This window comes from Photinus pyralis, unplaced genomic scaffold, assembly GCF_008802855.1.
Source record: "Photinus pyralis isolate 1611_PpyrPB1 unplaced genomic scaffold, Ppyr1.3 Ppyr1.4_LG1, whole genome shotgun sequence".
In the NCBI taxonomy this organism is placed as follows: Eukaryota; Metazoa; Arthropoda; class Insecta; order Coleoptera; family Lampyridae; genus Photinus; species Photinus pyralis.
In genome coordinates this window covers 49,605,152-49,616,899 of record NW_022170249.1, presented here as the reverse complement: position 1 = coordinate 49,616,899, position 11,748 = coordinate 49,605,152, and the positions used below count along the sequence as shown (strand labels likewise).

The 11,748-nt window shown below is 36.3% G+C and overlaps 1 protein-coding gene across 1 annotated transcript; it reads left to right on the top strand.

The window, feature by feature from the left end:
• The first annotated feature begins 875 nt into the window (after nt 1–875).
• On the top strand, nt 876–6,915 carry LOC116160553 (radial spoke head 10 homolog B2-like). The gene is made up of 9 exons (XM_031473777.1): nt 876–1,221; nt 1,268–1,368; nt 1,410–1,595; nt 1,639–1,977; nt 2,025–2,166; nt 2,217–2,568; nt 2,617–3,086; nt 3,133–3,345; nt 6,655–6,915. The coding sequence occupies exons 1-9, from the start codon at nt 885–887 to the stop codon at nt 6,687–6,689; spliced, it is 2,175 nt and encodes a 724-aa protein (XP_031329637.1). The 5' UTR covers nt 876–884; the 3' UTR covers nt 6,690–6,915.
• The last annotated feature ends 4,833 nt before the right edge of the window (nt 6,916–11,748 follow it).

The window sequence follows — 11,748 nt, the reverse complement described above, 5'->3', positions numbered from 1 at the left end:
TAGCCCAATCTTGGAACTGTTTGAAATTAAGGATTCTAAAGGCCACATTCTATAAGAACATTTTTTTTCCGGACCGATCAGAGACAATTTTTTTGTCGGGGCTCAAAAAAAGGCAGTGTATAACCTTCCTTTTTTACCAAAAATCGACTGCGCCAAAATTTCTCGGGAAAACACTTTTTCTTATTAATTTTGGTGCGTAGAATCCAAAACAATTCGTACTTTTTCGATCAGACTTCTCAATAAAAAGTTATACACTCGAAAAGAAACTAATTTCGAAAGAAAATTCAAAGGGCTGTAACTTTTGAACTAGTAGCCCAATCTAGGAACTGTTTGAAATTATGGATTCTACAGGCCACATTCTATAAGAAAAATTTTTTCCGGGTCGATCTGAGACAGTGAAATTGCGATAAAGAAAACTGTTAGCAAAGTCAGATAATATTGACACACTGAAGGGCAAATCAGTAAGTTGTGTTAGCTACAGAGAAGTCCTGCACATTAATATTTATGCGTTGCCGGGTTGGGGTTTTTAACTGTACACGTGGAGATAAAGAAGTTTGATCTCTTAACGACAAATTTGGCGCGGATGCGAGCCGTAAAGAATCACATCGAAAATGAAAATCAGTAGTTCCTGGCCTTAATGCATCACGCCACCACACCTCGCTTACAAATATATATAGGATAGGTGCGTGGGTACGGTGCGGCGGTGCTATACCGGTATTAGTAAAACACAAAAAAGTGATTAACGGTCATCGTCTTTTACAATATTCTGGTTTTCGTGTGACAAAATTTTCTAAGAGATTCGTCCTACACAAATGCTACTAATAATTTGATAACCATGACAACCTACGTATCTGCCAGTTCAAGACACTATATGCTGTCACACGATGAGTTTAACAAAACAGTCAAGCAGTAGCGCGACCCGTGCCCGCAAACGGTCCAGCGAGAAAAAATCGCTGATCGAGTTATTCGGCGAAGAAACAGTCGAAAAGGTGGCAACGTCCTCATCTTTAGATGTCAAAGACGTAAAACCTACCAATTACCAAGACGAGCTGGTATTTCTTTTTTTCACAAGTATGTTAGACATAGTGGTCGACCGTTGGGAGTCGATACCCTCGGAGAATCCCTGTCCGTGTAAACCACCCGAATGCAAAGAACGCAAAGAGGCTTCCAGTACCAGCACGCTAAGTCTGCGGAGAGAAAGTGACGAAAGCCACAAATCGGGTAGGTTATTTCCTCGATAACAATTCATTATTTCGACCTGGTGCAGGTAGGCGTGATTCTCCAAAACGCAAGCTGTCGATAATCAGCGAAAAGTCGCAAGCTTCGAGTAATAACAGCCGATCTAGTATGAGAAGAAATTCAAAAAAGGTATCTCGCTTTCCTTTGCATTTAAACCATGGCGTTTTTAGAGTGCGTCGCGTGACAGTTTGGCTAAAAATCCCGTTGATTCCCTTAGCGTACAATGGATTGTTAACGTGCCCGATGAGAGTGCTGTAATCAGGTTTAGAAATGGCGATTGTTACGAGGGAGGTACGAGTAAACGTGTAATGCACGGTCGCGGGAAGTACAAATGGGCCGATGGTTCGATTTATGAGGTATGCGGACTGGCTGTATGTGAGATTTGAAGCCGTTTCGTAGGGAGATTTCGTTTGCGGGTTCGCAACCGGCCACGGCACGTTACAGTACCCCGATTTGACCATGTACACTGGAGAGTTTTGTAACAGTCTTCTACACGGTTATGGAGTTATCAATGTTAGCGCGAGTACGTTACGTTATTCGGGCAATTGGAAGGGTGGCAAAAAGCACGGTCAGGGCTGGCTGCTTTACGAGACCGATGACTGGTATGACGGCGAATGGTTTGAAGATCAAAGGCAAGGCGTGGGCGTGCGCAGTTACAAGTCGGGTGAAATATATCAAGGTCATTGGAGTGGGGGAAGCCAGGATGGTAGTGGTGTTTTTGTATGGTGCAGCAATGATGTAAATGTTTTTAATTTTCTTTCTTGATGTCTGCATAAAAAAAACAGGTGTACAAAGGGAGATGGACGAATGGAAAAATGAACGGTTACGGTGAGTACACGTGGAATACATTCATCAACAGATCCTTTACCTTCCCCGTGGAAAATGTATACAAAGGGAATTGGACGGATGGTACCAGAGAAGGGACCGGTGAGTAGGAATACCACCAATTTGATTGCGTTCAATTTCCTAAACTTTAGGCACTATGCATTTCGGCTATGACAATGGTTTGAGCTTTGATGGGGAATGGGTACATGACGAAAAACATGGGAGCGGCACCCTTACTTGCGGAAACGGAACAGTGGTGCATCAAGATCCCCTATTTCAAAATGACAAATTAATCATCGAACCAGGCGAATTGCACAAGAACTGTTCGGCACCACACTCCAGTGCGCTAATCTCGAGTCGTAGGAATCTTTTAGAGTCGAAAAGTGACAAGCAATTTGCCGCGCATTTACCGGCGGAAACTACCGATTTTTCCTACTATTATAGTTTGGCCGTGGAAAGATACACAACGGAATTGTACAAGATTCAATTATCAACTGATTATCAGTAAGTGTCCGAGAGTACCTGCATCAGTTTTTAATTCAACCTTAACAGACACTGCGAAGACGAAAGTCAAACGCTCATTTCCAACTTCCAAAGTCACCAGTCTGAGGTGGAGAGGAGAGAAATGCAGAACGCCATACTCGCCAACCTTCCAAAGCTGTACAGGGTGTATAATAAGTACGCGACAATCGCGACGAATCACACTACAGATTTTAAGCCAACGCTAATACGTTACTTCCTGTGGCAAATGTTACGAGACTTCGACTACATCACTTCTGATTACTCACTCGTCGAGATTGATTTGATTTTATTACAAAATCCAAACAGCGGATTGAAATGGTGCCATGATCCGTTCGAGGAGGTCTTTTTTTGGCAATTTCTGCAACTCCTAGTGTGTTTGGCGTGGAAATTTCACGCGGCCGAGACGGTTACGGGAGACTGCAAAAATGACGGCGTGCTCGCGACGATCTTTGCAAGGTTTTTGACTGATGTGGTTTATGCCAGGCCTTACTTTACAAGTGGTAGTGGTAAAGGTGGCAGTGGCACGAAGTACAATTAAGTTTTTAGCATGCTCGCTGTTTGAGTATCGTGATGTGCTGCCTTTTAAACAGGTGTATTCACTCTACAAGAGTTTAGGCGAGCCGCACTCTGCCCGAGATTTTTTGAGTAAAATCTGTACGTCACCCGGCTTTCCCATCCCGTGTGAGAATAGGGGCAATTTTTCTCCGCAACAAGGAGTTAATGCAATCGCGATTGGTGGAAATTTAATGTACCTAACAGGTGTGGTATTCTCTAGATTCTTAAAATGAATAGTTTAACACCATAAGCAAATGTAACCGTCGTAACAATAATTTGAATGTACTCCAGATTCAGTGATTAATTAATTATTCGTTATCTGGAGTCCCTCAGGGCTCCAATTTGGGTCCACTACTGTTTTTGTTATTCATATGATTATACCATAGGGTCTCATTTACCAACGTCAATGCTCTAACTTCTTTGTACTTTGCATACGTTCGCTCTAAGATGAAATACTGTGCATTACTTTGGAATCCTTAAACTAAAAGTGCTAGGCTAGAAGGCGTCTAGCGTAAGTTTTTAAAATTTTTGTTTTATAAAGTTGAAGGTATATATGCTGAGAGGGGATACCCTTATTCGTTACTGTTAGCTAAATTTGACTTCCGTTTGTTCGACAAAAAGGAGGGTTAGGAACAGTGTGACTTTTCCGTATAAATTAATTCATAATAAGGTCGATTCCTAGGTACTTTTAAGTTTATTGAATTTTCGTATTCCTACTTATAACTCGCGTACTGGAATTACTTTTTATGAGGTATGCAATTCGTGCGATATTTACCATTTTGATCTTAGCGCAACACTAAATTCAATTTGAAGACAATTTGTATTATTTCACGCGAGCATTAGTTACATATTATCAATATTAATTTTAATATTTTGATTATAGAATTATTCCTTTGTGTAACTTTATCTTTTTTTTTGCTAAAACTTTTCAATTAGATAGGTATATTATATACACGGTGTCATTTTTCGAGTGCCACTATGGGGATCTCACTTATCTTAAGTGATAGAAAGTTGGTTAAATGGGGGCAAAGTTGCAAATTTCCGTGCTGAATAAGAATCTGAAATCTGAAATTTGAAATATCTTCAATACTTTTGAAGATATCACAAAAAAACGAAAATTTTTGATTTTCGTATTTAATTTTTTTATGATAAATTAGTCGTAGTAGACATTAGCACATTATTCGGACACTTTTTAATGGAGATTTCAGAAATGGCATCCTGTTTTTAATTACGTTCAAGATGACGGAGAAACACGTGGCAACTTTAGTTTTTCGTATGGGCGCCAGAATTTTGACATTTTGGGATTACGTCTTTTTTTTTCTATACAACGATATATCACACATAGTGGTTCAGTATCACATTTTTCCTAAAATAGTTATTTGTTTCATTAGTACAAAAAATGTCAGTTTTCGGGACGAGGAAGATAGTTGCTGGACGACGCGTTAGCGGAGTCCAGCAACCTTCCGAGTCCCGAAAACGCATTTTTTGTACGAATAAAACATAAAATTTTTTCTCCAACCCCCTTTACTTCAAATTATATTCGAATTTAGATTCAGTCACAGTTTCACTACTAGTATAAGAACTTCTGCTTTCTTGTCCTCACGTGTCATGCCACTCTAGTTTTTAGGTTAACTTATAACCTATTCGTTCTGACTTCTTACTTCTCACCTCTCGCGACTTTGTAGGGAGCAAATCTTGAGGTAGCATGTTCTGCCGTTTCTATAATCTCTGGCGGAGTGCAATCCATGTCGCTATCAGTTTCAGTCATTTTATTGTATACACAATTAATATTGTTATATTTTGTATTGAAATAAAAAACTTACCGTACAGTTTTTTAATTAAAATTAATTGCAATTAACTTTTTCAAATTTTGAATTCAAAATGACAGATAATAGTGCAAGGGGTCTGAAGTAGATGGCGTTACGCGCGACGGCGGGTTGTATACGTATTAAAATTACGTTCATCGAATATGTAAATTACGTTACACATGGTTTAAATAAAAATAGCGAGCGTAAATCATTTTCAATACATGTACATACGTATAGGTGACATCATTATTTGCATTGAATATGCAAAAAGATTTGATTTGTATGTATAGAAATATCTTATAACCTGCAATGTAAAACGATGTCAATGTGACATATCTCCGTGATTGTAATTTTTTAATTGGCCAACTTTCAAGGTCAATTTCTTTTTGGTACTAGGACCAAAAGTATCTACTTTTTGTACAGTTGCCATGGTGAAAACGATTAATCCGCAAAACGTCAATTTTACGTACCGAACACTGTCACAAAATAGCGTCTTATTCAGGTGGTTGGAGAAAAATACAATTTTTCATTTTTTCAGAAGAGTGCTTTGGAAAAACAAAACGTTCTTTTGTTGTCAACAAAAGTTTGACAGTTTGATCCATCTGTCTGTCTGGTTGCAGCGTTGTCAGAGAAATTTGATTTTCATTTCAACCGTTTGCAAAATTGCCTGCTCATATTAATTGGGTCTATCACCGCATATTGCTGTCTACATCTTTTAAAAGAACCATATTCGCCCAAGTTTTTATGCAGCAAAGAAAAATACCTTAAACTAGGTTGCTGCCCCTCTGGATAACGCTGCAAGTATGTTACAGCAGTCATGTGGGCATTTCGATGAGAAGTGTAGTAAATTTGGATCATATCTATTTGATCTGCACTTAAAAAAGGCATTTTCGCATTACAACTAGCATAAACCTAAATGACACTACATGAAATAAGTCAACCTTTTGTTCACAACAAAAGAACGTTTTGTTTTTCCAAAGCACTCTTCTCAAAAAATTAAAAATTGTATTTTTAGGAAAAATGTGATACTGAACCACCATGTGTGATATATCTTTGTAAAGAGAAAAAAAGACGTAATCCCAAAATGTGAAAATTCAAAATGGCGCCCATAAGAAAAACTAAAGTTGCCACGTGTTTCTCCGTCATCTTGAAAGTTATTAAAAACAGGATGCCATATTTGAAATCTCCATTAAAAAGTGTCCGAATAATGTGTTAATTAGAAATGTCTACTACGATTAGTTTATCATAAAAAAAATAAAAACGAAAATCAGAAATTTTTGTTTTTGAGATATCTTCAAAACTATTGAAGATATTTGAAATGTCTTTTCAGATCAGCACGAAAATTGGCAACCTTGCCCCCACTTCACCCACTTTCTATCTCTTAAGATAAGTGAGATCCCCATAGTGGCACTCGAAAAATGGACACCATGTATAGTATTTCTTAGTTTTACAATTTTTATAATTTGTCTTTCTTTTAATGTATAATGATTCAGGGGCAGTTATTTACTGTTTTTTTTCTTTTGTTTTTGGAAAATTCAATTTTATTTTTTTCTCAATTTTCTTTTGTTATATGCTTTATATATTCTATATATACATAAGTTGACCTGTAAATAGATGCGTTCTGTTGGTCAATAAACTATTATGATTATTATTATTATAAGACAGGTAGCTTGATGATTTTCATATAAATCTGCTCTTCATATAGTGGAGGGTATTGACTTCCAAGGGGAGAAGAGTTAGATCTTAAATAAACAATGAAGAGGTTTTCGGCCTAACGCCGACCCTAGACTTTTACAACCCCTCATACTCCAAACCCTATAAATGGGCAGGGGTGGTCATCATCCCACAACCCTTTATCACCTTTAACAAGTCATGGTTGAGTTCGATTTCTCGAAACTCTATTCCTGTATCGGCAAGTGACAACCTTTTACCAGAGAAGTTTGGAATCTACCGCACGCCTCAGGAGTGAAAAATGTGCTACTCATGTCAATATAGTTTTCTATATTACGTTTATGAGCAAAAGTCGAGAACCCTTTCGGGTTTTCCATGAAACATTTGAATGATACCTTGAACCTGGAATCGGGTAGCACGGATCAGACTTTACGGGTCTAGCAATTACCCGCCTCGGATGCTTAGCTTCGCCACAGAAAATTGTGACTACTAAGCCCCACCACCACGACAAGGTGCATCCCATGGTGGGGGTATTCAGAAGGGTTCGGGAGAAGCTTCTGGAACGGTTGTTGTTTGCTATATAAGCGAACGGAATTGTGTTTAGAGTCAGTTGCAGCATCGACGCCGAATTGATGACTAGTGATTTCAGGGATACACCCATTATTAATTATTTGTAAGTAAATAAATCACGTAATTAACATTACCACATAAAATATACCATTTAAAATTCCTAAGGGGGTTGCTGTCACACTAACAGGGGTGGAGTTTCGGAGTGTTTTACAATAATTCTTCCTCTTTAAAACAAATTTGAGCTTGTGGTATTTAGTATATTTAAAATTACATCATAATTGCGCTGAAAAAAAAGAGAGTATCCTAGTTACGAGAATAGCAAGTAGAAAAATTGTCAATAAATTAAGTTTGTTCCATTCTGTTCCATTCATATAAATCAGAATCCACGAAATACAAATATAACAAGTGGCGACGAGGATAAGGAAGAATATTACAAAGTACAATGAATACCACACCTACAAATACAGTACAGCAGTCATTGAATACAGTACAACATTCATTTATAATTGAAGCGTTCAACCCAAGTACAACATCATGGGCCAGGTGGGTAAAACGTCTAGAAGGTGCTTTCAAGGTATTTAATACTACGGATGATATGAAAGTGTACTACATATTACACTACATGGGTGCGAGTACGTATGACATCCTCGCAGACAAATTATCTCCGGTGGAACCAGAAAGTAAAACGTATATAGAAATTATACAGACGTTGGAACATTTCTACTCACCATCGCCGTTAGAAGTAGCCGAAATATTTAGATTTCAATCTCGTAAACAAGTAGAAGGTGAGTCGATCCAAGAATATTGTCATGCATTACAAAAATTAAGCATCAATTGCAAATTTGGTAATTATTTGAATAACGCTGTAAGGAATCAGTTAGTGTTCGGGCTTCAATCAAAAAGAATACAAACTAGACTACTAGAAACAAAGGACCTGACTTTAGAAAAAGCCATGGAAGTCGCTAGCAGCATGGAAATTACCGAAAAAGATATACAGCAGTTACAACACAAAGGTACAAATGTGCATGCCATCAATTACAATTTCAAGAAGGATACAAAAAATACACACAAGGGAGAAGATACAAGTGCAGCCGCGAAGAAGACCAATTTTCAGGAAAAGAAGAAAATCAATACAGGAAATTTTAATTCTAATAATAATATACATTGTTTTAGATGCGGAGGCAATCATTTTGCCAACAAATGTAAACTAAACAGGAATATCACATGTACATCCTGTGGTGTAAAAGGTCATTTGAGAAAGGTTTGCATGAAGGATAAACAGGTAAATAATGTAGAGGAAATTTTACAAATTACATCGGAATCTACTGAGTACAGAAAGAAATATTCAATTACGTTAAAGCTTCAAAATAAATCAGTAAATTTCGAAGTTGATAGCGGTTCAGCCGTTACGCTTATAAGTTATAAGTCAGCAGTGTTACAGAAAATTGTTTGCTACACATGCTCTTCAATGTACAGATTTAAAGCTATTCTCATATTGTGAAATGCCTGTACAATTAATTGGATATATTACAGTGAACGTTCAATACAATCACCAAAAGTACGATTTGAATTGCTATGTTACAAAACTAGATAGACAACCACTATTGGGTCGCGAATGGATTAGACAGTTAAATTTGTTACAAATAAACAATATTTTACAAATTTCATCCAAAGTAGAAATAGGGTGGAATGATTTATGTAAATGTTACACTACAATTTTTAATAATGACTTTACTAAGATTAGAGGTATACAAGCCAAGCTTCAGTTGAAACCCAACGCAACACCGGTATTTATTAAAGCGCGCCGAATTCCATTTAAACTAGTACCATTAGTTGAAAAAGAAATAGATAAGTTAGTGGAAGCAGGAGTGTTAGAAAAAGTTAATACGTCACAGTGGGCTACACCGGTAGTGCCTGTTTTAAAAAGTAAACGATTCGATTATGTGGTGATTTTAAAGTCACTGTTAACCCCAACTTACAGATCGATGAATATCCTTTGCCAACGATTGATGAGTTATTATCTTCGATGGCAGGAGGAATATATTTTTCAAAAATTGATTTACGAATTTCGTACTTACAACTTGAGGTCGTACCTGAAGACAGACCACTCTTAACATTAAATACACATAAAGGTTTATACCAATGTAATCGATTACTTTACGGAATTGCATCTGCTCCAGCCATTTGGCAAAGAGAAATTGAAAAAATTTTGTGCGATATTCCAGGTGTTACTGTTTTTGTAGATGATATTAAAGTTACAGGGTTGTCATACGAGGAACATTTATATACACTAAAAACCGTTTTTGAAAGATTGAGCAAGTACAACATTAAAATTAACAAAGAAAAGAGTGAGTTTTTCAAAGAACAAATCGAATATTGCGGGTATGTTATTAATAAAGACGGTATACATAAATGCAAAAAGAAAATGGATGCCATTACAGAAATGCCTCGACCTAATAATGTTTCAGAAGTACGAGCATTCATTGGCTTTGTAAATTATTACGGAAAGTTTATAAAGAATTTAAGTACAATTCTTTATCCACTAAATCGATTATTATGCAAAAACTCTAAGTTCCATTGGTCAAAAGAATGGGAAAATAGTTTTCAACTTGCAAAAACAGAATTTCAAAGTAACGAATTTCTTGTTCATTTCAATCCAGAAAAACCAATCATAGTTGCTACAGATGCAAGCTCTTATGGTGTGGGTGCGGTTCTTTCACATGTTGAACCAGATGGTACAGAACGAGTCATACAATATGCATCACAAACATTAACAGAAACCCAAAAGAAGTATACCCAAATAGACAAGGAAGCATATGCCATCATTTTTGCAATTAAGAAATTTCACCAATATTTGTTTGGTAATACTTTTACGTTGTACACAGATCATAGACCTTTAACACAAATATTATCGCCAACAAAAAGTTTGCCATTTTACACAGCAATGAGAATGCAACACTACGCATTATTTTTGCAAGGGTTTAATTACACTATTAAATACAAAAATACAAATAATCATGGTAACGCAGATGGTTTATCAAGACTTCCAAGTAGAGCAGACACATCAAATTACGATGTAATTGATATTTTCCAAATTGATACAATTGAAACTTTACCGATTACAGCACAAAAATTAGCTGAAGAAAGTAGGAAAGATTTAGGTATTTCAAAGCTTATCACATCCTTACAAGTACAGAAAAATATTCCTAAAGATGAAAGATGGAATATAGAACAAAATGAATTTAGCATTCAGCAAGGTGTTTTAATGAGAGGACACCGAGCAGTCATTCCTAAACAGTTACGTAAATCTATATTAGACGAGATTACATGAAGGACACTTTGGGATGGCTAAGATGAAAGGGTTAGCACGAGGAATTTGTTGGTGGCCGGGTATTGATGCAGATATAGAAAATACTGCTAAAAAATGTGTTAGTTGTAACCTAGTCAGAAATAATCCCAAACAAGTAGAAAAGCATATTTGGGAACCAGCTGATCAACCGTTTCATCGTGTACACGCAGATTTTGCAGGACCTTTCATGGGTAAATATTTTTTTATTTTAGTTGATAGTTATTCAAAATATCCATTTACATACGTTGTTAATGATATCACAGCGAAAACTACAATAAAAGTTTGTAGAGAAATTTTTGCTGCATTCGGATTACCAAAAGTTTTTGTAACCGATAATGGCAGTACATTTCATTCAAGAGAGTTTCAAAACTTTTTGAAACAAAACGGAGTTAGTTCCAAATTTACAGCTCCTTACAATCCATCAACAAACGGGCAGGCGGAACGTTTTGTTCAAACTCTAAAAAAATCACTTTTGAGTACTCGATGCACTAATAATGAAATAGACCAAAATGTACAAAAAATTTTAATGAAATACAGAATTATGCCTCATAATGTTACACAAGTATCACCATCAAAATTAATGTTTGGAAGACAAATATACGTTCTCGTTTAGACAGTTTTCTTCCTGACAAAGAACAAGATCATGTAGTTAATTTTGAAAAAGAATGTGTGGAATTTCAAAGGGGTGATAGAGTCCAATGTAGGATTTATGTTGGTAAAAACAAGTGGACTTTTGGGAAAATATCCAAAAGAACAGGTAGATTACATTATGAGATTACATTGGACAATGGTAAAATATGCAGAAGACATATAAATCAGATGATGAAATGTCACAGAAACGTACCAGTACAATCCGATGTAGAATTAGATCATTTTGATTATGTAAATCCCGAATCAGACTCAAATGAACCAATTCAACCACGACAGGAAAATTTACAAGAACCTGAACATGTAACACAGAATGTAAGACCACGAAGAAATGTTAGATTTCCACAATACTTACAAGATTATGATCTTAATTAAATGTACGTTTCTTCATGGTTGTGAATTTAAGGTATTTTATTTAGCGAGGGAAGTGTTATATATATTTAAAATTACATCATAATTGCGCTGGAAAAAAAGAGTATCCTAGTTACGAAAATAGCAAGTAGAAAAATTGTCAATAAATTAAGTTTGTTCCGTTCTGTTCCATTCATATAAATCAGAATC

Coding starts and splice junctions, on each gene's coding strand:
- LOC116160553 (XM_031473777.1), top strand. CDS start 885: ATGAGTTTAACAAAACAGTCAAGCAGTAGCGCGACCCGTGCCCGCAAA. Junction 2,569..2,616: donor CAATTATCAACTGATTATCA/GTAAGTGTCCGA, acceptor CAACCTTAACAG/ACACTGCGAAGACGAAAGTC. Junction 3,346..6,654: donor AAATTTAATGTACCTAACAG/GTGTGGTATTCT, acceptor CTCTTCATATAG/TGGAGGGTATTGACTTCCAA.